This window comes from Gopherus flavomarginatus, chromosome 10 (genome assembly GCF_025201925.1).
Source record: "Gopherus flavomarginatus isolate rGopFla2 chromosome 10, rGopFla2.mat.asm, whole genome shotgun sequence".
In the NCBI taxonomy this organism is placed as follows: Eukaryota; Metazoa; Chordata; order Testudines; family Testudinidae; genus Gopherus; species Gopherus flavomarginatus.
In genome coordinates, this window is record NC_066626.1 from 79,653,362 (window position 1) to 79,680,069 (window position 26,708).

Consider the following 26,708-nt stretch of genomic DNA (forward strand, 5'->3'; position numbering starts at 1 on the left):
ATGACCCCTTTGGGGGCTAGCAGCTATTGCTGGGTATCTAAAGCAGAGTCTGTTCCAACCAAGGGGGATAGCTATGGCTAGGCCTCCCACATCAGCATCCAAAACTTGGCCCTTGAACCTGTTTGAAAATCCATCACTATGGTGCAGTGGGGCTAACGTGCTGTTCTCTGCCTTTACAAGGTGCTGGCCTCTCCGCTTTTCTCCTGCCTCCTTCCTGCTCCCAGCAGCTCCCCGCACAGGAAGCAGGGGCAATTTTCCTTTGGCTGCAGAGAGGGGAGCAGGAGAACAGCTGGAAGAGATCATCGTCTGCAGCCAGGACACACCTCTGCATGCCGCTCTGGTCCTGGAGCCAGCCCCAGCCCCCACCGCTCGCCAGCTGCCAGCCAACGGGGCAGCAGGGCACTTCGGAGAAGCACCCAGAAACGCCAGCGCTGATCCAGGCAGAGCTGTCGGGAAGGCGAAGCCAGACTGGACATCTCACAAGAGCAGGCTCTCCCACCAAAGGCTGCCAGGCGCTCTTTCCCGTGCAGCTGGGCACACGGAGTAACTAACGCAGCCACGGAGAAGTCCGCTCCCTAGCCCTGAGCTCAGCCGTGCTGCTCACACTGTACCCCGCCTCACCAGCTGGGCATGTCCCAGCAGCAGGGCAGTGATCACGCCTGGCCAGCGGGGCCGTGTGGGAGACGGGTCGCCTCCAGTCGTGACCCCGTTTGCACGGAGAGGGGCCTCTGGGAACAGGCTGTGGGATGGCTAACTCTTCCCTGAGCTCTCTCCTGCCCTGTGCATCTGTGTTTTGTATCGCCCTTCCTACAACTTCCAACTCTTTCTCCCTCTGGCCCCCGTGTGTTCTTCCCGGGTCCGACCCCATCCCCAGGGACAGGCCTCGATTCTCCTCATCTTGGCACCGCTCGCTGAGGAAGGGGGGCCAGGCTGCCTCTTCCAAAGAGCGAGGATGGAGAGGAGTCCTCTGGTATGTTAGGGGCCCAGAGGGCCTGGTTTCCAGGGAGGCTTGGAGTCAGGCTGGGCCATGGGGCATGGGTATCTCCATCCCAGTGGGACTCCCACGCAATCGGAGCCTCGTTGATGCGTTCGTGGCTCCATTCTGCTCGTGGACCCAGCCGCAAGAGCTGGGCACGCAGGCCCCCCGCCTGCTCTCTGCAGAAGGGGCTCCCATAACCCGCCCTCACCCAACAGTCTAGGACAAACACAGCCTGGCCCTGGGGTGACAGCCAGCCAGAGGTGGCATCACAAATCAAAGCCTCTTACCTGCTACTCTCTGGGCCACCAGCCCTTCCAGGTTCAAGGGCTCTTCTTCCAAGGGTCTAGCAGGCTCTTGGTGATGCTCCACTCCCTTTGGGGGCATCTGGGCTTGGGCTGTCGCTGTGGGGGAGGGGGGTGACATGATCAGGGGCTGCTGAGGCCCCACAGGGCTGTAAGCTGTTGCCGGAGGGATGGGAGAGGTTGGGGAGCTTCCCGGGGGGCGGCTGTAGCTCCTTGTCTGCGGCACAGGCGGCTGCTGGTTCTGATATCCGTAGGGCGAGTAGGACACCCCCAAATCCTGCCCCATGTACTCTGGCTCGCCAGCACCCCGGCCCTCCTGGGCCGGCAGTCCTGGCAGATAGGCTTTGGACAGCAGTTCAGAAGCCGGTGGAGGCTGGGTGACAGCAGTGCCCATGGCGTTGTGGGACACACTCGCTGGCATGGCTCCGAAGGCGTTGCTGGGTCTTGGCTGGGTCACCTGAGGGGCCGCCTGGCTAGGAAGGCCCAACACTGGCTGGGCAGACAGAGAGGAGACCACTGGGCCGGGCTGGTCCTCTGTGGAGGCCATGGGGCCGCTCTGGGACTTGTGCAGTGTCGAGACAGATGGGTCCAGGTCCAGCATGAGGATGTTCAGTGCTTCTATCGACTGCTCGATCTCCTTCGAGGAGGCCACCCGGGGGAACTCAGGGATGCTGTGGCTCGGAGGGGGGGCCACCTGCAAGGGGCTGGGCTGGGGGCTCGAACTGGAGACGCTAGGGCTTTGGCTTTCCAGGCCACCGTCTTGCTGGCGGGAGGGTGGCCTGCTCCCGCCGCTGCTGCCGCTCTGCTGCTGCCAGGCGTTGAGGCCCCTCTGCACGGCCTCCCGGCTGCTGGAGCTCCGTGCTGGCGCCTGGGGGAGCTGGAGGCCCGGCTCGGTGGCTGGGTAGGACTGAGAGCGGTACATGTCGTTGGAGTCAAACCCGTACAGGTAGGGCTGCGTGGCTGCCGGCGGCCGGGGCTGCAGCCAGCCGGGCTCAGGGAAGCCAGGTTGCTGCTGCCGGTAGTCGGACAGGTTCTCCTGCGCAGACACCGAGGGCCGGATCTGGCTCAGCAGGGGCTGGGGGTGTCGCCCCATCATGCTCTGCAGCGTGTTCTGGTTGTTGTACGGGTACCCCCCATTGATCAGCGGCTCCGAGTCATACAGCCCCTCCTTGTGCAGCTTGTCTGCGCCGTCAAAGCTGGACGGGCCGTTGGGCAAGGAGGAGAGGCTCTCCATCCGAGGCACCTCCTGGTAGCCGACCTCGCTGGCGTTGGTGGTGCCGTCGCAGGAGGAGAGGGTGCCCAGGCTGCCGACGCTGTGCCCGTCCTGGTTGGGCAGGTCATCATCCAGGATGTCCGTCTCCCGCTCGGCCACCAGGGTGCCGGCGCTCCCGTTGACGTGTATCTGGGCTGGCACCACATGGCGCCCCGTGAGGGCAGAGCCGCCGGCCGGCGCCGCCCCTGGGTGGCGGTTGTGCATGGGGGCTTCACTCTCCAAGCCGAAGCCGCTCAAGAGGCGTTCGAGCTCTCGCTTCTCCTCTGGGGTCAGCGCCGGGGGGCCACCACCAGGCGCCGCCTGCTCGTCGGTCTTGTCGGTAGCGGTGGAGTTGCCCGAGTCACTGCTGACGGAGAGCGTGTGCTCAAGGTGGTTGGGTGCCGCGGAGAGGGGGGCGCGGCTGGCGTTGACGGCTCCGGTGCTACCGTGGAGGGAGTCTTTCTTCTTCACTTTGGCGTAGAGGCTCCCGTCCAGCGGCCCCTGGGTGTGCCCAAGCTCTGCATGGGGAGAAGAGAACAAAGGAGATTAACGGTTTGCACAAGGCCGGAGAGTGAGCTAATGGCTCCCATTAAGCACAAATGGCTTCAACGCTCAAACGCTGAGCTAAGGGCCCTGTCAGCTGTCTCCCAAGCACTCAGCCTGCCCGTGAAATACACACCACGTTCCCACCGCTCTCCTGCAGAGACGCCGGTGCTGTGTCCTCTGTGGCTAACGTGGCCAGAGGAGACGGCGTCTACTGAGACGTTACTGGAAACCTGCTTTCACTGCACTGAAAGCACAGGATGCTTTGCAGGCTGGATCGATACAGCGTTAATGTGAGCTCTCCTGCAAGGTTCAAACTGGATCCTGGGCTGTGTGAGGCGTACAGCCCTGTGTGACTCTGGAAAGGAGCTCTAGACCCCCTGACCTCCTGCACATTGCAAGCCACAGAACCTCACCCACCCACTCCTGCAACAGACCCGAGTTCTGGCTGAGTTACTGAAGTCTCAAGGACTTCGAGTTACAGAGAATCCACTGGTTAAACCTGCAAGTGACCCACGCCTCACGCTGCAGAGGAAGGCAAGTCCCTGCAGGGTCTCTGCCAATCTGACCCAAGGGGAAATTCTTTCCCAACCCCGAATATGGTGATCAGTCAGACTCTGAGCATGTGGGCAAGACCCAGCAGCCAGACACCTGGGAAAGAACTCTCTGCAATAACTCAGAGCCCTCCCCAGCGAGTGTCCCATCACTGGCCATTGGGGATATTTGCGGGTAGCAGTCGAAGATCGGCGACATGCCGTTGCAGGCAAGTGTCATCCCACCAGCCTCTCCGTACACTTATCACTTATCAGTCTTGAAGCCAGCCCCCACAGCCCCCCTGGGAAGGCCACTCCAGAACATCTCACACAAATCAGGGGGATGGCTGGCTGGCTTCTTCGATTCCAGGCCAGAAAGGACTATTGTGATCATCTCGTCTGACCTCCTGGATAACACAGGCCAGAGAACTCCCCTGAGCTCTAGCTCAAATGGAAATGGTTGTTTTTTAAAATCCAACCTTGATTTCAAAATAGCCAGTGATGGCAAATCCACCAGACCCCATGGTAAACTTACCAGTAGTTAATTACTCTCACTGGTAACATTTATGCCTTATTTCCAGTCTGGATTTGTCTAGCTTCAATTTCCAGCCCTGGAATATTTGTCTGCTAGGTCAGGGGTTCTCGGGGGGTTTCTTTCTGAGCCCCACACAATATGCTATAAAAATTCCAGGGCTAAGCAGGGGGGCCGCGAGGGGCTTGGATTTTAGACATGCAGGGTGGGGGGGCTCAGGGAGGGGGGGACTTGGGTCTCTAGCCACTGGATGGAAGTTCAGGCTTCAGCCTTGCGGAGATGGGGGCTTCTTCCCCACAGGCCTGAGGGCGTGGGGCTTCTGCCCCATGGGGCAGGGGCTCGAGGCCCCAGGCTTCAACCACTGGGCGGGGGCTTGGTGCTTCAGCCCTATTGGGCTCCAGGCTGCCGCTGGGGACCGGGGCTCCAGGATCCTGGCTTTAGCCGTACAGGGCAGAGGGACTTGGGGATTTAGCCCTGCAAGGCAGGGGGGCTCAGGGTTTCTGCCCCCTGGGGCGCTGGTGGTCAGGGCTCCTGGCTTTAGCCCCACGGTGCACTGGGACTCAGGGCTCACTGGACACGCACCAGCTTGAAGATGATTCCCCTTTCACAGTTACATTTGGAGACCTGTCAGTTAGCCAGTTTTAAATCCATTTAATGGAGCCCTCCCTCCCTTGCTCCTCTCCAGAGAATCGGAGCCTTTCCTGGGGCCAGCCCACCCAGCAGCATTTTAGACCGGGACATTTGTGACCCCGGACACCGCTCTTGTGACAATGTTTCCGCCGCGATGCAGTGTCACAAGCCCAATGTGGTCCCACTGCGGGACAAGACCCGGGCTCCCTGCCTGCAGGAATCAGCCTGCTCCATTCTAAACCTTGTGCTCAATGACTGAGCCCCGGCAGGGCTGGACTGAAGCGGCAATGGGTCGACATCATAAGTCAGACGTCATCACCTCGCCATGGGGCTACGCTGAGTCGGTGGGTCAGTTTAGGAGACTCCATCATGCTCCGTTTGCCCTGGCTGACCTCACGCCCAAGCGAAGCAACCAGCCACTTTGGACCCCACTGTCACGGAGTCACCGGGCGATGCTCTGGAGCTGCTCCCCACAAATCCAGTCAGGACTTTGGGGAGCCTCCTCTCCCTTGGAGCAGACTTGTTCAGGGCAAGAAGCTCACACGGCTTCACCTCCTGGGTCTCTCCTTGGAGCATTCAGTATCCTCTGCCCCTCCATGCGCTTCCCACAGCGAGTCCACCCCAGCGGGGTCCTGGGGAAGCCACAGGGTCCTGCACCCCCACTTCGCAGTCAGACGTGACTCTCAGCCAGCCAGTAAAACAGAGGTTTATTCGATGACAGGAACAGGGTCTAAAACAGAGCTTGTAGGTACAGCAAACCGGACCCCTCAGCCGGGTCCATTCTGGGGGGCAGTGAACCAGACCCCCCACGTCTGCACTTCACTCCTCGACCGCAGCCAGCTCCAGACTAACCCCCCCCAGCCCCTCCTCTCTGCTCAGCCCCTTTCCCGGGCCAGGAGGTCACCTGATCCCTTTGTCTCCAACACCTTCAGCTGGCACCTTTGCAGGGGAGGGGCCCAGGCCATCAGTTGCTAGGAGACATGCATCTGAGGAAGTGGGTATTCACCCACGAAAGCTCATGCTCCAAAACGTCTGTTAGTCTATAAGGTGCCACAGGATTCTTTGCTGCTTTTAGGAGACAGAGTGTCAGGCATTTAGGGGCACTGGCCCTTTGCTCTGCCAGATACTTAAGAACTGCCATGGGGACACTGAGGCACCAACACAGTATTCAGAGAAAACATTAAGAACATTCCTAGTTCATCACACCCACCCTTTAGCAGGCCCTACAACCCTCTGCAGATCCCATCCGGGCCTGATCACAGCCTGGTCCCTCATGCTGGCACTTGGGGGCTCTGCAAAGTGCTGGGCCAGCTACCATCCTCCAGGTGACTCAGGTTTTTCCAGACTGGTCCCCCAGCCTTAATTTTAAACTGCTCTCTGCTCCAGGGCTGCCCGGGGCTCTGTGGCCCTGAGTGAGTGCAGGGCGTTGGGGAACATGAGCTGCTTCGGATGGGCCGGGTGCCAGGAGAATGTCATCTCCTATCAAAGGCGCTGCCTTGGCACTACGAGTGTGGCATGGAACAGCAGAGCAAACCATCCATTTCCCCACTCCGCCCTCCTGCCGAAAGCCCCCTCTCTCCCCGCTGGACTCTCTCCATTTCTTTTCCCAGATCCCCAGTGAGGTTTCCTGGAAGGCCATGGAGGCAACATTAAACTCTTTCTTTTTAGAGGAAAAAGTGACTCTTCTCTGGCCGCAAGCCAGAGGCCTGACTCACAGCCGGAAGACGGCTTCGGGCGACAGCATGAAATCAGAATGCTCTGATCTGCAGGCAAACACTTCCGCCACAGAGCCATTAGTACCAGAGGAAGGAGGCTAACCAACCCCTGTGCTCCTGTCCAAATACTGTAACCTCCACACAACATGGACACACACACAGAGCACAACCACCATGCAGCGCATGCTCACACACATACGCAGCCTGACACCTCAGAGCAACACCCGCGCAATGCACATACCAGTCCACAACCCCCAAACAACATGCACACAGAAACACAGCAACAGCGCACAGCGAGCCACGCAAACACACAGCAACATGCATACGACAGGTGTCTGCTTGTGCACACAAGTGTGATGACACAGACACACACACAGCAACTCCCACACATTGTGTCTGCACCCATGTGCCCACACAGCAACACTATGGGCAGCGGGCACACTATTTCTTAATTAAGGATGGCAAAAAGTCCCCTCTGTACAGTGCACAAGCCACCAACAGAGTGGGACATACAAACCTAGGAAGACACAGTTCAAGACGGGGGGGGGCTGATGGATGGGGATGGGGGGGGTTTGATGGATGGGGGGGTTGATCCTGCTTGTATAAGTAGGGGCATTGCCAGTAAATCGAGGGACATGATCATTCCCCTCTATTCAACATTGGTGAGGCCTCGTCTAGAGTACTGTGTCCAGTTTTGGGCCCCACATTACAAGAAGGATGTGGAAAAAATGGAAAGAGTCCAGTGGAGGGCAACAAAGATGATTAGGGGGCTGAAACACATGACTTACGAGGAGAGGCTGAGGGAACTGGGATTGTTTAGTCTGCAGAAGAGAAGAGTGAGGGGGGATTTGATAGCTGCTTTCAACTACCTGAAAGGGGGTTCCAAAGAGGATGGATCTAGACTGTTCTCAGTGGTAGCAGATGACAGAACAAGGAGTAACGGTCTCTAGTTGTGGTGCGGGAGGTTTAGGTTGGATATTAGGAAAATATTTTTCACTAGGAGGGTGGTGAAGCACAGGAATGGGTTACCTAGGGAGGTGGTGCAATCTCCTTCTTCAGAGGTTTTCAAGGTCAGGCTTGGCAAAGCCCTGGCTGGGATGATTTAGCTGGGGACTGGTCCTGCTTTGAGCAGAAAGTTGGTCTAGATACCTCCTGAGGTCCCCTCCAACCCTGATATTCTATGATTCTATGAAAGCGAGCACGGTGAAGTCTTTTTTTGATTTCAGTGGGCTTTGGATCAGGCTACAATTTCTTACTATAACAACACACATTCTACACAGTATTATTCATTTTTCACCTTCGATCCCTTGTTAGGTATTTGTGCAGACGTAGCCGGGTTAAGTTCAGTCGAAAGCAAGCTCAGCCCACTGAACAGGTCCGGGGACATCAAGGGTTAAATGTCGTTCTGTTCCAGGAGTCTACGATCTTGGGCCGGGAAGAAAGATTAAGATTTTCCCAGGGAGAGATGCCCAGCCCCGCCGTGGCTTTCAGTGGCTCCGTACACCCCCGCCAAACCAGCCAGTCCTCAGCCTTACTCTGCAGCTGCTCCTAAGCGAACTATCAAACAAAGGCAATTGAGTACCCAGAGCTCCGGAGAGTGCCCAGCCTTCTCCTGCCTGCGGACGTGCTTTGGGGAGAGGACGCTGATCCAACATCCCTCTTGCAGGCAGGGCAGCCACGGCTCACGGGGAACTCAGGGTTGGACTCAGCGGAGGGGAGACCCAGAGCAATGCCTTCTTCCAGACCAAAAAATCAGCTCTCCCGGGCTCCCCCTACCAGCCAGGTCCACATTCTCTAGGCTATTTGCTGTCATTCGAGATAAGCAGCGCTCCTCGGGCCGAAGCACAAGCAGGACAATCAGTGACACTAGGGTTGTTATAGCCGAAGCGTGCCCTGGGAGGTTGGGCACGAGCCACAGGGAGGCAGGAACAACGCGCCGGCAGGCTATGTCCATATCAAATAAATTGAGCACGTGGCCCAGGAAAAAATAGAGGGAAGAGGCTTGAATTAGCACCCTGGTTCAGAACCTGCCCTGCTGCCAGGAGTGTTCGCAGAACAGGCTTCTGGCAGGGGCTGGGGGGGGATTTTTAAAGCTCAAAGCAAGGCCAGTAAAGTCCCACGGTGGCCTTTGGACCAGATTCTCTTTGAGAGGGATGGAGGTGACGAGCCAGCAGGGAGGCCGAGCCGTGGGGACAAACAGCGGGAGCTTGATACATTGACAAACGGGACGATATGACCCACAGGTAGGGTTGCCAGTTTTGGTTGGATGTATTCCTGGATATTTCCTCCCATGACATAATCTTTAACTAAAGAGTCATCTTTGATTCCTGGAGACTCTAAGCCAATCCTGGAGGGTTGGCAACCCTACCCACAAGGCCCTTGCCAAGCTGATGGTCTAAGTCCACGTGTTGCTGTCCGACGGGAGGCCCTCGGGGACGTCTACACTGCAATATAGGAGCCGAGGCTCCGCTGCGACTGGCCCAGTCAGCTCACTCGGGCAGTGGGGCTCCAAATTGCAGGGAAGATGTTCGAGCACCACCCAGCCCAAAGTAACAGAGGCAATTCAGGAGACAGAGGCCTCCCAGCCCAAAGAGCTCACCCTCAGCTTCCAGTCTCCACGGAGCTGCCCCAAGTTCTGCTACTGGTTAAGCCGGGCTGGCTCAGAGTGGTTGGAGCCAAATTTAGCCCTTTCCACCATGGTTTGGAAGCACCCACCACTCGGTCCCAGCAGACGCCCATGAGGCAGGTAAGAACAACCAGCTGCAGGCAGGTTAAGTGATTCACCCATGCCACACGAGACGTCGGTGTCGGAACTGGGACTATAACTCACGGGTCTTGACGCCCGCTCCTGTGTTTTAATCACTAGGCAATGTTGCACAAGAGCAACTTGCTCACAGGCGGATGGAGATGAGAAACAGAAAAACTCTCCTGAATCTACTTATGCACCCCTGCGCAGCAGATACAGCCCAAGCTCATGGCTTACAAATCGCTTTGGAGGGCACAGAACTAGCAACCTATCTGAGACTGAACCCGGACCATCCTTTTGGGTCCGACAGGGCAGGGAGCAGGGTTAAAAATGACCAAACACTTCTATTGCCAAGAAAAAAAAAATCAGGATTCTGTCTGCAGTGATGGCGAGGGCGGGGCGTGTTGCAGATTCGCCACATTCACAGCAAAACTGGCAGAATCCCAGTTCCTGCTTGAAGCAAGTGGGCACCTGCTCCCCTGGTCAGTTGTCAGACACAAGTGCAAAGCCAAACCAGGGACAGTCCGTCCAAATCTCTATCCAATGAGAATGCCCCACCTCATCTGTCTCTTGTTTCCCGAGACCATCTGGGATGGTAGCAGCATCCTCACCATGGCATGCAAAGCACCCACCATTAGCTTACTGGCTTAACGGCTTTTATTTTTCAAAGGTATCTGACACAACGAGAATATTTTTGTTCGATCCACCTGTATTGATTCAGGCAGAGAGGATGGAGAAGGATCCAAACAAAACCTCAGGGCTTTGCTAGAGGAAGTCTCTATTCTGCTCTAACCCACGCCCATTACCGTGCTATCTGATCCCACGGACCCAGGCACTGGTCTAAACTGAACAGTACCACAGCACAACTCTCCAATTCTCCGAGAGCTTTACCCTGCTCTCTGGCCTTCATCCCCCAGCGTGTCCCTTCCCCTTTGAGCAGAGAGAACTCAAACAACAGATTGTAGGAAAGGAGAGAGTGGCCGATATAAAAAGTGGCAACTTTCTCCAGACACTGGTGGCCACATTCAAATACGCTTTCCAAATCACCAGCCAGGCACTTGGTGCTGGTGCAAAGCAGGTGTGGCACAGCAGAGCATAAACCTCTGCCCAAGATGAAGGCGAATCAGCCTCTACGCCAGCAGATCGCCGGAGCAGGGGAAAGACAGCACAGGAGAGCAGTTAGAATCGCCTGGGGATGTGCTACTTGATTTGGTCGACGCTTGGGTGAGCTCTGCACCCCATCCTGAGAGTCCAACCCGCAGTGTGACCAACTCTGTCCCTCTGCCCACTGGGCTCTGAGCTTAGGACAGCTCCACTGACTCCAGGGCTGAATTACATCCACTGGGAATCCAGCCCCGGTCGTCTCCAAACGCATTGCCCCGAAGTGACAGCTAGGCCAGCTGGCAGGTGGGGACTGCGCGGCCCTGCGACAGGACGGGGAAGCACAGGAATCAGGATGGGTTCCCAACGGGAGCTCCAGGCATTCACTCAGCCTCTGCCCTTCAATCCCGACAGGGTTTCCGTTTCATCGTCTGCCCAGCTATGAGGCTCGGCAGTGCCAAGGAGCCGTCCCTGCCCTCAGCGGGAAGTGCTGAGACCTGCCTGGCTTTAGGGTGTCGTTAACTAGCAAATTACAGTCTCCCCATCTTGCAAACTAAATTGGGTCAGATTCACGAGGAAGCAAAGCCCAGCCCAGGACTCAGAACTTACCAGCTGGACGGAAGAAAAAAACACCCAGCAGAAGAGGAGGAACTGGGTTAATTTCCTTCCTTCGCTGTTCACTCCCTTTTCCTTCAGTGCCGGAGCTTTCTAAGAGTTCCTGAGAGATGGCAGCCCCGGCTCTGTCTGTCTCTACCCTGCCTCTCCGCCTGTCAGGGACTGGAGCGGGGTGTTTCCTGGCTCGTGGGATAAAACGCCGTCTGTAATTTCAGCCAGTTGGATCCCGAGGATTTCTCATCCTGCAGCTATGTGATTTTAGCATGACATCACGGAGGCTGCAAGTCCAGCAGCACAGCACTGGGCAGCTGCACCACACAGCCGCTAGACAGAGCACTCGCCCAGAGCCAGCGGAGAGAGGGAAGGAGGTGGAGAAAGGGAGGAGAGGTGAATGGGCAGAGTGTGGTGGGGCAGGGGATGAAGAGAGGGAGACGGAAAGTCAGAGACCAGAGCCAGACAGCCTGAACGGGGAGGTGGTTTTTCCATTCCCCCCAGGCCTCAGCTCTCTGCGAACGGGACCACACAAGGGACGTCCATGCTTCTCCGGCTGCGGAACAATCACATGAGAAGGACGGGGGTTAAACAGAGCCTGTGGCTAACTGAGTGACACGAACAAATTCACCCCGATTGAACCCCACTGAAGCCAATGGAGGGATGAGAACTTAGCCCGTTGAGATAGATAGATAGATAGATAGATAGATAGATAGATAGATAGAGTGTATGGGGATGGATAGATAGAGGGCGTGTATGGGGATGGATAGATAGAGGGCGTGTATGGGGATTGATGGATGGATAGCTAGATGGATAGATAGAGGGGGCTTTTTTATTCAAACCAGGACATGCATCGCAGCTTAACTAGCATCAGGGCAGGGCAGTTTCAGGGCCTTGAAAATCTTTCCCCAAACTTCTGGAGGTTTGAAATACAAAGGCATTCTCACAAGCTGTGCAGGCGCACGCAGTTCAGCCTCCTGTTATTTTAGCAGCCAGGTTTCACACTGGAAGACACTTTCCAAGCACAGTTCCAGCCAGATGGGCTCTTACGCGCGCTCGCTCTCTTATTCAGACAGGTTTAAGTTTCAAGGAAACTTTGACAGTGAAAATAAAGTATAACTTTCGCTGGGTATTAACCATTTTTTCCTACTTTTCCTCGAAGAAAGAGGCTGCGCAAGGCATCCTACCCACTGAGAAAGCCCTGCCGGCACTGTGCCCTGTAGCAGTGAGGGCACAACACAGATAGGGCATACTCCAGAATGGCGTCCAGCACCCACGACACTATGTTTTGGGTGCCCCGTGCCACTCCAAATCAGGGTGAAGATTCAGTGTTTGAATTATGAAAAATATCCCAAAGCAGGGATGATGCAAACACTTGCTCTTCACCACGGTATCGCAAAGCGCTTGGCAAACATTCCTGCAGCAAAGCTCACAGCAACCCCTGGGAATAGGTGAGAATGACAGTCCCCATTTAACAGATGGGGAAACTGAAGCGCTGGGAAGTAAAGCGTCTTGCGTCAAGTCACACCAAGAGTTTGCTTTTCTGCCTCCCAGTCCAATGCTGCAGCCACTAGACAATGCTGCCCCCTCAATGCTCTGATCTATCTGAACCTTGTGGGAAGCTCAGGAAAACAGGCTCTGTCCCAGTTCTTTAGCATATCCCTTTCTGGAGCCAGGGCGTGGATGTGAAACAGACAAACTGGGTTACTTTGGAAGGCAGGGAACATTTGGGGGGTTGAGTTTTTGCCAGCTCTTATTGTCAGTGAGCCAGTTCAGGAGCCAGTGGAATGGGAGTGATTCCAGGAGGGGGTCTGGCCACCTGCTCCATCATCGTAAGGGGTATGTCTACCCGGCAATCAGAGCTGTGCCTGCAGCACACATGGACAGACCCGAGCTAGCTTCGATTGCGCTAGAGCGGGGAAGACACAGCAGCATGGGCTGGCTGCTCATGTACACAGAACAGGGTCCCAGGCAGGTTTGTGTGGCCCGTGCTACAGATGCTTCCCCGTTAGTGGAGTCAGCAGACATCTCCACACGCTGCAGGCCCACCGCCGACGGCAGCGAAGACAGACTCGATACGGCCAACGTCCCTTGCGCTTGCGCCCATCATGCTACCGAGAACCCCCACTCCCGGAGTACCAGCCAATCCTGCACTCCTCTGCCTTCAAATCACGGAGCAGACTCGGAGCCCAAGCCAGCAGAGGGGCAACGAGAGTTCTTCAGCCTTAGGCCGTGTCTACACTCGCAAGTACTCAGCGGCAGAGCTGTACCACTCGGGTAGCCGCTCGGTGCCTACAGGAGAGCTCTTCCATGCTTTGGCTGTCCCATGGCCTCTTGGGCCCCACGCCGCAGCTGAGAAGGAAGGCATGACCTGCACTCCCCCAGCCCACTACTACGCTGGTTAATGCATGCTGCTGGCTGCCCCTGGGCAGGCTGTGATCAGCTTCAGCTGGTGCACCACTCCCTGACAGACTCTGTCCCGCTCCCACGCTGCCTTCTGGACCCAGCCCACCTCTACCTCCCACTGGGAGGCTGGCACTTAGGAAGACGCTGCTGCCACTAGCCAGTGTGCCTGTGCCGGTCTCCTAACCAGGACCTTCGCACTGCAGCCACCATCCCCGTCTTCTCCTCAGCCACCTCCTGCCCTGCTGCTCCCACCAGGTAACTTCCAAGCCTGGTCCCTGTGAGCACAGGCCAGACGAGAGGCTGTGGCTGACTCCACTGTGCAGTCAAGCAGAAGGGATGGGTCTTGGAATGGGGTGGGGAGATCACCCAAATCGTCAGGATGCAGAGCTCCGGGGCGTGGGTCCAGCCCGCCCTGCCCCACCTAGTTAAGGAACACAATGAGCTCCAGCAGTGCCAGAAGCTGATGGGATGCGGGAGCAGATCTGAGCCCGGTCAGCACTGTGGGTGTGCCAGGAACGGGTGCAAGAGATCAAACAGTCGGCTAGGGAGAGAAGGGAGGAGTGGTCGGCTCTGGCATCTGCAGAATGTTTTAAAGGCCCGGGCAGACCAAGCCCACTGCCACACCAGGCTGCTGTAAACAGAACCCCAGGAAGGCAATGGGGGAGCGATTCCAGCAGCAGCGAGAATCGCTGCCAAAACGATTACTCAGGTAGGGAATTAGCAAGTCTCCTGCAGATGTCGGAGCTGGACGCAGGTCAAAGGCATCCAGTCCCCCATCGCCAGCCCGTAAAGTCCTTTGACAGACGACATTCAAAATGGCTTAGCTAACAGCAGGAGGGGGGTGGGGAAAGGGGGGGAACTGGGGAAGGTGGAGAGATTCAGGGATGAAATGGACAGAACGGCCCCCCCACAGCAGGGCTGTGTGAGTGCTGCCTAGGGGGCCATGCTGCCCCATAACAAACTGTGGGACTGATTTCATGACACACGTCTTGAGGTAAAGATGTGCATGGGCCGGGGTCCCCCTGTCATGTGGTACATCAGCGCATGCACTGCCCAGGGCTCCAAACTCCCGCTGGCTTCGCAAGGAGTCACACGTGCTGCAGGATTGGGACTAGCAGATCAGGGAAAGGGATTTCTGGAGGCCGCCTGGCAGACAGTTAAAGCCGGGGACTGACAGTCAGGACACTCCAGGATTCTCAGCTTGGCTCTGGGAGTGGAACAGTTTAAGCGAGAGAGTAGAGCTGGTAGGGAGTCAGGACTCCTGGGTTTCCGCCCTAGCCCTACCACTGGTGCATGGGGCGGAAAATCACTGTGTTGAAAAATGTTCATATTTGGGTGCTTAACATTGAGGCACCGAAATAAATGGCCCAACTACCACAGAAGAGGAACCCTTACAGCCCTGACTGGAGTCAACGCGAGCCACGCATTATTCAGTACCCTGGCTTATTTAGCTGCCTAAATACAGACACAGGTGTCTAACTGCAGGCATCTACATTGGAAAACGTTGGCCTCACTGGGGGTAAAGGCAGCGACAGGCCGACACCCAGCAGCAGTAAGAACAGACATGGCTTGTGTTGTCTGAGAGAATGCTACGTTCCGTGACTGTCATGTTTTTTTCCAAGGCCAGGACACAATATTTATTTCTTGGGATCCAGGTCCCCATTACAAGCCCCTGCAGAGGATGAATCTAGACTGTTCTCAGTGGTAGCAGGTGACAGAACAAGGAGCAATGGTCTCAAGTTGCAGTGGGGGAGGTTTAGGTTGGATATTAGGAAACACTATTTCACTAGGAGGGTGGTGAAGCACTGGAATGGGTTCCCTAGGGAGGTGGTGGAATCTCCATCCTTAGAGGTTTTTAAGGTCAGGCTTGACAAAGCCCTGGCTGGGATGATTTAGTTGGGGTTGGTCCTGCTTTGAGCAGGGGGTTGGACTAGATACCTCCTGAGATCCCTTCCCACCCTGATAGTCTGTGATTCTATGAATTTCCAGTGACAGAAGGATGGGCCGGCCTGGCAGCCCTAGGGTGGGAGGCACTGGGCTCCTAACGTACAGAGGGATCTAATGCCCACTCCCTTCCCGCTCTGTTCCCAGTGGGAGCCAGGCAGGTGGCTGAAGTAGCAAGGTCCTTGCTGATGGAGACATTGCATTAATGGGCTCGTAGCTGCTAGCCCACACTAGCCAGCAGAAAGGCCATTGGAGTGGGGAGAAAGATGGTGCTGAAGGCTGGTGGGCCCTGGGATCTTTCTACATCACTCAAAAAACTAAACCAATTATAACTGCGGACTGGTGTTTAACCTATTATCACACGGTGGATTACCATCTCCAGGGGTGAAAGCAGAAACAGGGACTTAGCGGTCCGGGGCTGGGTTGGGGCCGGCTGTGGCCCCGGAAGGGGTGGGCCTGGGGTGGAAGAGGGGGAATGGGGGGGAATCAGAGCCAGACCCGGCCTGCCATGTACCAGTAAGTGCCCTCCCCCTCCCCCGCTGGGGTAGCAGCGGCAGCCGGGGGCTCCGGCAGCAGTTCAAAGGGCCCAGGGCTCAGCCACTGCTACCGCCCTGGGCCCTTTAAACCGCTGCCAGACCCCGGCTGCTGCTGCTACCCCAGGGCTCCGGCGGCTATTTAAAGAGTCGAGGCCGTAGAGGCAGCGGGAGCCCCGGGCCCTTTAAATAGCCCCCGGAGCCCTGCCGCTACTCCAGAGCTCTGGCAACAGGGCTCTGGCAGCTATTTAAAGGGTCCAGGGGTCCAGCCGCTGCTGGGAGCCCCAGGCCCTTTAAATTGCCGCCTGGGGAAGCCGGGCCGCCCCGGTATGGCACACTGGCTCTTGCCGGTACACCGTCCTGGGGCGTACCCGCTTACTTTCACCTCTGACCATCTCCTTCCAGAGGAACCTGCTACCCAACCTTCCACGTGCAAGGGAGATGAAGCACTAGAATGCCCAAGGCCTTGGATCACTATGGATTGAGCCTCTGGGACAGACCAGTCTGGCAAGAGCAAGGTCCCACCTAGGTCCTCCCACAGGCAGCGAGCTGTTATGAATCTGTGCTGTGGGTCCAGCCAGGCCCAACCAAGACCACAGCACTAGAGAGCTAGATGCTGCACTGATTTGTAGCAAGAGACAGCTCCCACCCCAAAGAGCTTACAATCTGAATAGATAAGGCAGAAAAAGGCTGGGAGAAAGGAAGGATAATTTCTCATTTTGCAGCAGGGGAAACTGAGGCTCAGAAAGATGAAATGACTGGCCCAGGGTCACACAGGGAGTCTGTGGCAAAGTCAGGAAGTGGCCGCAGATCCCCCAATTTCCAATCTAGCCCCTTAACCACAGCGGTATAAGAGATCTCCCCACACTACACTCCCCAGAGCTCCATCCAGTCTCATTTCACGTGCCTCAAGTGAACGGCGCCCGTCGCTTTCTTTGGGAGCCATTACGGCATGACAGAGGCAGAGGGGGGTTCTTTCAGAAACACAGGCAGAGAGATCTCATGCACAGAGCCATTTTGCCAATATTTAGTTGATTTTTTCTGTTGCTGAACTTCCCTCTGCTCAGTCACTCTGGCCTGGATCGCGCGGGACGGTTCCGATCTCGACATTAACCCAGCTCGATAGCATGGCTGAGAATGCTACAGAGAGAGAGTGACTCTGCCAGCTACTCTCAGACTGTCCCTTGCAGGCAAATGCTATTTATGAGGATACCACAACGCCCTGGAGTAACAGGGTAAATGTGCTGCCTCATGGAGAGCCTTGAAATACATCCTGGGCAGCAGCCATTTTCACCATGCCAGTGTGATTAACCCTAGATTTATTTCTGTGATGCAGACACACAGCACAGCACAGAGCTGAAAGAGGCACATCAGACATGACCTGGACTTGACAGTGCTCAGATACGATGGTAAAAGGGCTCTATGAGAAAGACAGACAGACGGGGTATATGGGGATAGACAGACAGACAGACAGGATGTATGGAGATAGATAGACAGACGGGGCGTATGGGGACAGACAGACAGACGGGGTATATGGAAAAAGATATACAGACAGACAGGATGTATGGAGATAGATAGACAGACAGACAGATGGGGTGTATGGGGATAGACAGACAGATGGGGTGTATGGGGATAGAAAGACAGACAGACAGACAGACGGGGTGTATGGGAAAAGATAGACAGACGGGGCGTATGGGGACAGATAGACAGAAAGACAGATGAGGTGTTTGGGAATAGACAGACAGACAGACGGGGTGTATGGGGATAGACAGATGGGTGTATGGGAATAGATAGATAGATAGATAGATAATCTCCATATACCCCCCCATCTGTCTGTCTATCCATCCTCGAACATCTCTCTCTCTCTATGTTCGGGGATGGATAGACAGACAGACAGACAGATAGCTCTTCCTCTATAGTTCTCATGTAACTAAGCTATTCATAGTTAGATCTATTATTAGTGTATGTCTTTGTTTAAAACCTTCTTTCAATGAAAAATGGGCTTTTTCTTAAATAAATATTTTTGTTTCTTTCAAAATGTTCCTGATTTTCAACAAAAAAAAAACCTTAAAACCCCAATTTTTTTTCCTAAACTGTAAAAAATATTTGTTGACAAATGAAACAAATTTCTGTGAAATACTGTAAATACTGCCCATTTCCTGGACCGCTCCTACCTGGGTGATTATTCATTCTGATTTCTCCTGCTGTAGTGCCTATCCACTCAGGCAGGAGTTGAAGTCACAAGTCCGTCTACATGGCCTATGGACACAGATTTGGAAATAAATATTCTGTGCCCCTCAGGCTAAATGATTTCAAACACAATGGTCCTTCGTAGATGTGACGAACTGGGAATGTTCTTAATGTTTTCTCTGAATACTGTGTTGGTGCCTCAGTGTCCCCATGGCAGTTCTTAAGTATCTGGCAGAGCAAAGGGCCAGTGCACCTAAATGCCTGACCCTCTGTCTCCTAGCAACAGATGGCCTGGGCCCCTCCTCTGCAAAGGTGCCAGCTGAAGGTGTTGGAGACAAAGGGATCAGGTGACCTCCTGGCCCGGGAAAGGGGCTGAGCAGAGAGGAGGGGCTGGAGGGGGTTGTTAGTCTGTAGCTGGCTGGGGACGAGGAGTGAAGTGCAGACGTGGGGGTCTGGCTCACTGCCCTCTGAATGGACCCGGCTGAGGGGTCCGGTTCTCTGTATCTACAAGCTCTGTTTTAGACTCTGTTCCTGTCATTGAATAAACCTCTGTGTTACTGGCTGGCTGAGAGTCACGTCTGACTGTGAAGTGGGGGGGCAGGACCCTGTGGCTTCCCCAGGATCTCGCCTGAGTGGGCTCGCTGTGGGAAGCGCACGGAGGGGCACATGCTGAATGCTCCAAGGAGAGACCCAGGAGGTGAAGACATGGGAGCTTCTTGCCCTGGAGACGGTCTGCTCCAAGGAAGAGGAGGCTCCCCAGAGTCCTGCCTGGCTTTGTGGGGAGCAGTTCCAGAGCATCGCCCGGGGACTCCGTGACAGTAGAATAACAGCTGGCAATAATTAATCCCTAAAGAAACGTCTTGTACACACTATAGAACTCGGGGGCTGGGACTCAGACCACTGCAGATGGTCTATCTGGCCAAATTAATGGTGTTTAGATCCTGGTTCCTACTGCAGCTACATTGCACAGGTCTGCCAGGGGCGCGGGAGCCCACATGGCATAGGGCCAGAAGAGCGAACGCTACTCCCCACGCTAGCTGGAATGGCCCCTGAGGGGTTGTGAAAGCGGGAATGTCCTACCTTCCTCCAGGAGCTGCACTGGCACACAGCCAGCCCCAGGAAGGGGGGCTCAATGAGGAAGCAAAGAGCCATCTTTGCTCCCAACAGCTCCTGCCCCATGGGTGCATAGTTAGGATTCCCAGGAGATTTGAATTCCTGTCTAAAGCAAAGATTCAGAGCTGTGAATATTAACAAGCCAGGCCAGCGAGAGGAGATGCTCACGCTGGAAGCAGCTGATGGGAGGTGGTGGAATCTCTTTCCTTGGAGGTTTTTAAGGGACGATTTAATTGGGGATTGGTCTCGCTTTGAGGAAGGGGTTGGACTAGATGACTTCCTGAGGTCCCTTCCAACCCTGATATTCTATGATTCTATGTGCACAGTTCCCCGCTCCCACCTGCCGTGACCTCCCCCGCAAACTGGCTGCGGTCTCCCTGGCAGGAGGCAGTGATATATGGTTGCTTTGGCGCTTAACCCAGCAACACAAATGCTACCAAAGATGGGGAGGGATTTGGGCCAGACTCCGTGCTCTGGGCTGTAAATAACCACACTGGCTCAGGTGGAAAAACATGAGAAACTGATCCAGATAAACAGCCTTGTTGTAACCGGTCCATGGGCTGAGAGCCACAGACACAACTACTGGGAAAAGCTATTTAAGGTCAGTTATAGTTTACTGGTTCTAATGCTTCTCATCTCTCCAAGGCCTGTTCATTGAGGCCATGGGGTCAGGTATCCAATGGCGTAAACCAGCATTGCTCCACCGGAGTCCATAGAGCAAGATCCCCAACTGGTGCATGCGGCCACAGTCCTGCTCACTTTTGAGGGAGCGACGTCGATTTACCCCAGCTGAGGATCTGGCCCAATGTAAAATAGCTCCAGTCCAAACCCTCTGCAGAGGCTCTGCCACGTTCTTTAAAAGAAGGTTTCTCTATAATAAGCGGCCGGTACAGAGGCCTGGTGGTGGGCTGTGAGAGAGAGGCATCGCCTCACTCGCTCACGGCCCCATCACCAGGGAAGAACACAGGCGTCCAAACGGCTCCCGGAGCACTCATGTCAGCGCGTTAGTGGAGGGCTCAATCTCTCCTTCCTCAACTGGGCTTGATTGGCCGTTTCTAGACATGGCACTTCTAGGGCATCCATGTTTGAGCTGCTTTTCCGTGCGCCTGGTGGCCCCTCGGTGCAGTTCTCCTGGCACAGCTCCTGGCGGTGTTAGTGACGTGACGATGGATGTCACCAGGCCAAACTCCCTGGGCCAACTCTGACTCCACAGATCAAGGGGGCCCAGGCGAGCGCTCTCTCTTCCCAGGGGATGTGCTCAGCCTGGGCTCTCTCTACGGGAGGGCTCCCTTCTTTGTGAGGCAGGAATGTGACGAGGAGGGATCAGGACCCCAGCCAACAATGCAGCATCTGTGGAGAAAACTCCTGCTGCAAATCCCATGGTCATCCCCCATCTGCATGGCTCGGCTCAGCCCTGCCAAAAGCCCACTGGGGGGCAAGGAGCTGTTTGCAGCAGGAGAGAGGGGAGGTCTGCCTCGGGAAGGAAAACGGAAAGCCTGGCTCATGGTGCCATGTGCATCCCTCCACTTCCCCAGCACTCGCTAGCGTGGCGAGATGCTCTCCCGGAACTGTTGTGAGGGTAGAGATTGTGAGGCGACCAGACAGACAAGGGCCGGCTAAGTATCTAGCTACAGAGATCGCCTGTTGCTGTGATAGCTCTGCCCTGCCACACAGAGGCGGTGTTGTGACAATGAAGTACATTTAAGATTGTGAGCTAATACTTTGGCAACAGAGGCATCTAAGAACTCAAACAACCTCAGTGAGTTGGAGATGGGTCTGAAACCACCAAGGTGGAAATCCGTGAAGACAAGTGCAAAGTACCGCACCTGAGAAGGAAAAATCACATGGGGAATGACTGGCCAGGCGGTCGCACTGCTGAAAAGATCTGGGGCTACTGGATTGAATATGAGTCAACAGTGTGATGCTGATGCGAGAACAGCTCATCTCATTTTGGGGTATATTGACAGGAGCGTTGGACGTAAGACACGGGAGTGAACTGTCCCGCTCTCCTCAGCCCTGGGGAGGCCTCAGCTGGAGTGCTGTATCCAGGACTGCGCACGGCACTTTAGGACAGATGTGGAGAAACTGGAGATCGTCCAGAGGAGAGCAACAAACATGAGAAAAGGTTTCCAAAACCTGCCCCAGGAGGAAAGAGTTAAAAACCTGCACATGTTTAGTCATGAGAAAAGGAGATAGGGTGGGGGAGCTGATAACAGTCTTCTAAGATGTAAAGAGCTGTTAAGAGAGGACAGTGGCAAGTTGCTCTCCATGTCCACTGAAGGCAGGACAAGCAGTAACGGGTTTAATCTAACACGGGGGATTTAGGTTAGAGAATAGGAAAAGAAAATAACTCTCAGGGTCGTGCAGCTCTGCAATCGGCTTCCCAGGAAGGTTGTGGAATCTGCATCACTGGACATTTTTAAGACCAGGCTGGACAAACAGCTGTCAAGGATGCTCTAGGTTTACTTGGTCCTGCCTCAGCACAGGGGGCTGGACTTGACGAACTCTTGACGTCCCTTGCAGGCCTACAGTTCTCTGATCGGCTGTCAGACAGATACCTGGCCTGTCCAGAGGTGGCAGTTCCTGTCTATCTAATGTTCCCTGCTACCCAGCACAGCACAGCTGGGTGAAGTCTGTGTCCACTCTTCCATGGCAATTTGTTGGAATTTTAAAACACACTCAGTTTTGTTGGACAGGAGACAATTTTGCGTTCACTCTCCAGTAACATTTTGCTGGGGCCGGTGTTCTCGGAAGGCAAATTTCAAAGTCACCCACACAAGGTGGCAAAGCATTGGCCCCAAATTAAATTTTAAATTCTGATGCACGAGGGCTTCAGGGCTAAGGCAACCAGCAGACAGAACCAAGCACACGGCTTATCTGATCAAGCGCAGCTAAGCAACACAGTTTGAAAACCCAAGACTCCCAAAGAACACAGCAAACATTTGCAGAAAGAAAATTGGCAAAGAATTTCAAACTGCAAACCCATTGGAGGACATCGTGATCTGCTTCTGGATTTTCTTCAGGCACAAAAAGAGGCTAAATTCATCCAGTAAATTAATTATTGGCTGCAGATGATCTGCCCAGGTCTGACCAAAAGGATCCAGAAGGACTTGGTATTTTCCAGCTCTTTCTGCATTTGTAATAAGTGCACCATGCGCAGTGCAGTGTCTCAGTCACAGGGTTTAGGGCAAGAAGGGACCCCCAGATCCACGATCCCTCATGCACATAGATCTGCTGACTCCCCGGGAGTTGGGTCTGAACTAGGGGGTGGCCCCAACCCCCCTGCCCGATGCAGCCTTCCCCGCCCACAAGAGACGCAGTGTTGCCTTGCCTCTAACATAGCACATTCCCCAGAGAAACACCAACCAAGCCCCTGGCCAGACACCCCTTCTTTGGTGAAAGCCTTCTCCTGCAAAGAGAATGGACAATAGTTGGACTGTTTCCAGCCGTGACACCGACTCCCTGGGGGCCCTTGAGCAAGTCACTTAGGGGCAGATTTTTGAAGGTATTTAGGCACCTAACAATGGGCTAAATGCCTGTAAGATTCTGACCCTTAGTCTCCCTCGGTTCAGTACAATGTCATCCCGGGGGTGGGGGGCACATAGGGATCAATCCTAGGGATGTAAAATGTTAACTGATTAACCAATAGGCATCGGTTCTATTGGTGAGGTATTCCGGTTAACATTTAAACTCCTTTGTGGGACTCCGCTGCCACCCTACCCCTGGGATCCCAGCCTGCCGCGTCCCCCTCCCCCGGGGCCAGGCCCACCCTCACCTCACCCCCTCAGTTAAAGACTGCGGGGTGCTCAGTGTCACGGAGTGTGGGGGAGTCAGGGCCCTGCACCCCCTACTTCCTACGATTCTCCTCACTCTCAGCCAGCCAGTAACACAGAAGGTTTATTAGCCGACAGGAGCACAGTCCCAAGCAGGACTTGTAGGTACAACCAGGACCCCTCAGCCAGGTCCCTCTGGGGGGCAAGGATCTTAGACCCCAGACTTGGGGTTCCCTGCCTCTTCCCAGCCAGCCCAGAACTGAAACCAAAAACCCCTCCAGCAGGCTCTGCCCCCTCCTTCTCTCCCCCTCTCCCCTTGTCCAGTTTCCTGGGCAAAGGTGTCGACTCGCCCCACCCTCTCCTGGCTCAGGTTACAAGCTCAGGTACCGTCCCTCACCTAAAGTCACCCCGTGCTCTCCCAACCCCCATAGAGACATTCCCAGGTCAATCCACCCCCCTCCCTCCTGCGTCACACTCAGACACTGGGGTGACAGGGGTCAGTCCCCAGACAGCGAGAGAGCGCAGAGCAAATGTGGAACTGCTGGGATAGGGGAAGAGGACAACGATGATTCTCCCACCCTGCTGCTGTTAATCTTGCCTTGGAGACCACACTGCCGGCCTGGGAGCCCTGGGCCCCGTCCCCTGGGGATCCCATGATGCAGCTAATCCCCCCCTGCTCTTCCAGCCTGTCCATCATTCGCACTCGCGTTCAGGGAGAAACCTCTAGGACTAAAATACCCCCGGGGCCAAGGGGAACGGCAGACCAATGGGCCTTGGAACTGAGTCCCAGCCCCCCTCCTCCTCGCCCGGCCACTGCCCAACGTATCCACCAGCTCCCATGAGCGCTGAGCTCCTGCAGTGTCCCCTGGAGCCGCACCTGCCCTATACCTCTCAGGATTGCACCCCAAGAGACGGCTTTAGGGCGATTCCCCCATTTCCTAGGAATCGGACCCTGCGCCTAAGAGGGCCTCGCACCCTCCGCCAAAGTGCCGTCAGAAACAGCGGCAACCAATTGAGCTGGCACCAAATTGCCGCCGCTATCTTCGGTGGCAGCTCAATCACTGCCACTGTCTTCGGCAGCATTTCCAAGGAAGCTCTTTCGAATCGGGCCCCGCACGTCCTAAAGCCAGCCCTGCTAAAGAGAGACGATAATCTGCGTGCTCCCCGCCAGCCTCCTCAGCTTGTCAACACGGAAAGTGGCTGAGTAGCTCTTGTTCCCTACAGCCACTGTACCACCCTGAGCGGACGTCGTGGACGGGTCGCGGAGCCAACCCTCCAACTCGCATGGCTACCTCGCCCCCCTGTACCGTCCTGCTGCACGTGGCTTCGGGGAGTGCTCTCACCCAGGGGAAAGCCAGCAGCACTGGAAGGAAGATACCAGCTGCCTGATCCCTCCCTATCTCTCTGGTGCCTGTGCCAGCTCCCCCGACCAACACACACTCATTCTTGCTATGCCAAAAATGCTGCATGCAGTTCTCGGACCAAATAAGGCGAGAACAACGGTAAACAAGGTCCCACGCACAGACTCCCCGTAGGACACCCGCTCGCCCCCTCCCGATCGCATTGGCTTGTCCTCTCTGGACTGGGCTCCGGCTAAGCAGCGCATCAAAGGCTTGGCTCTCCTCTTTTTCCACTCCAAGTTCCATGTGATTAGAGGCTCCTGCAGTCTGCCAGGGCACCTCTCCTCTCCCTGCCTGCCTGCCCGCTTGGATCCCTGGGAGCCACATACATGCTGAAAGAGGAGCCACTCGTCCGCAGAGAGCAATATTACAAACTCAGGGTCTAGGAGTGCTTAAGAGACAGGCAGGTAACTCAACACAGGCATGCTCGAGGGAGGGAGGAAGAAAGAAATGGTGCAATCTCTGAACACAGTGGTATGTGACTTCACTGGAATGAACGTCCTGCACACAGCAATTCTGAGGCACAACCACAATCATCAGCGAGGGGGAGGGATAGTTCAGTGGTTTGAGCATTGGCCTGCTAAACCCAGGGTTGTGAGTTCAACCCTTGAGGGAGCCACTTAGGAATCTGGGGCAAAATCAGTACTTGGTCCTGCTAGTGAAGGCAGGGGGCTGGACTCAATGACCTTTCAGGGTCCCTTCCAGTTCTAGGAGATAGGTACATCTCCATGTATTATCTACCAGTAGAGAATGGGTTAAGAGGAAGCAGGTCGACCCTTCTGCCTTGCACCTTTGGCCCATTGGGACTTGCAAGCCCCCAAATCTCCTCAGAGAGCACTCAATCGAGCGTTGGTAGGACAAGACATTTCAGGCCATGACGCTTGCAATGCCCCAGTGCAAACATCTATCCAGCCACCTCAGGTTGCACCTCGCTGTTCGGGTTGGGGCTGGAGATGCTGGGTTCCCATCCAGCCCGTGGAGAGCACATTCCCTTATGGGTGGAGTGGAAAAGACTGACCCTCAGCAAGTTTGCAGATGATACTAAGCTAGGAGGAGAGGTAGATACGCTGGAGGATAGGAGTAGGGTCCAGAGTGACCTAGACAAATTGGAGGATTGGGCCAAAAGAAATCTGATGAGATTCAACAAGGACAAGTGTCCTGCACTTAGGAAGGAAGAATCCCATGCACCACTACAGGCTGGGGACTGACTGGCTAAGCAGCAGTTCTGCAGAAAAGGACCTGGGGGTTACAGTGGACAAGAAGGTGGATAAGAGTCAGCAGCGTGCCCTTGTTGCCAAGCAGGCTAATGGTACATTGGGTACATGTATTAGTAGGAGCGTTGCCAGCAGGTCAAGGGAAGTGATTATTCCCCTCTATTCAGCACCGCTGAGGCCACACCTGGAGTGCTGTGTCCAGTTTTGGGCCCCGCACTACAGAAGGGATGTGGAAAAATTGGAAAGAGTCTAGCAGAGGGCAACAAAAATTATTAGAGGGCTGGGGCACAGGACTTATGAGGAGAGGCTGAGGGAACTGGGGTTATTTAGTCTGCAGAAGAGAAGAGGGAGGGGGGATTTGATAGCAGCCTTCAACTACCTGAAGTGGGTTCCAAAGAGGATGGAGCTCGGCTGTTCTCTGGTGGCAGATGACAGAACAAGGAGAAATGGTCTCAAGTTATAGTGGGGGAGGTCTAGGTTGGATATTAGGAAACACTATTTCACTAGGAGGGTGGTGAAGCACTGGAATGGGTTCCCTAGGGAGTTGGTGGAATCTCCTTTCTTAGAGTTTTTTAAGGTCAGGCTTGACAAAGCCCTGGCTGGGATGATTTAGTTGGGGTTGGTCCTGCTTTGAGCAGGGGGTTGGATTAGATACCTCCTGAGGTCTCCTCCAACCCTAAACTTCTATAATTCTATGCAAAACCCAGGCCTGGCTCACCAGCGCACAGGGGCAGGGTCCCATGGAGAGGTGGGGTCCCCTGTGGGGAGTGGGCCAGGTTGGCTCACCCTATAGAAGCCAGCACCAAGCTAACCTGCAGGGATTCCGCACTGCTAGGGACCATCGAGTTGCCCAGCGATGATTCACAACCCTAACCTCTCCTGGGAGCGGCTGTTTCAAGCCTGCCCAAGATGGGGACGGTGGCCTTCAGCCTTGCATTGACAGAGCTGGGGATTGGGGGGATCAGTGGAGCTCCCCCTCCAGGCCCGTGCACACACCCTGCCCTCCAGAGAGTTGGCTGCATAGACTCCTGTTGGCACTGTGGTATGTGGGAGGGAAATGGGCCCATCCGCGGTGACCAACCAGAGCAGAAGTGTTAGATGGGGTGGGATCTGAGTTACTACAGAGAATTCTTTCCTGGATGCTGACTGGTGAGTTTTGCCCACATGCTCAGGGTTTAGCTGATCGCCAGATTTGG

At 55.3% G+C, this 26,708-nt stretch overlaps 1 protein-coding gene across 11 annotated transcripts in view; it reads right to left on the reverse strand.

The window, feature by feature from the left end:
• The window catches only part of TNS1 (tensin 1), a 280,050-nt gene that overhangs the window by 61,049 nt on the left and 192,293 nt on the right, over nt 1–26,708 (reverse strand). For all 11 annotated transcript variants that reach the window (XM_050916920.1, XM_050916918.1, XM_050916921.1 and 8 more), the window contains one exon: nt 1,267–3,051. In XM_050916920.1, coding sequence (XP_050772877.1) covers nt 1,267–3,051 — 1,785 coding nt within the window. The remainder of the gene's footprint in view (nt 1–1,266; nt 3,052–26,708) is intronic.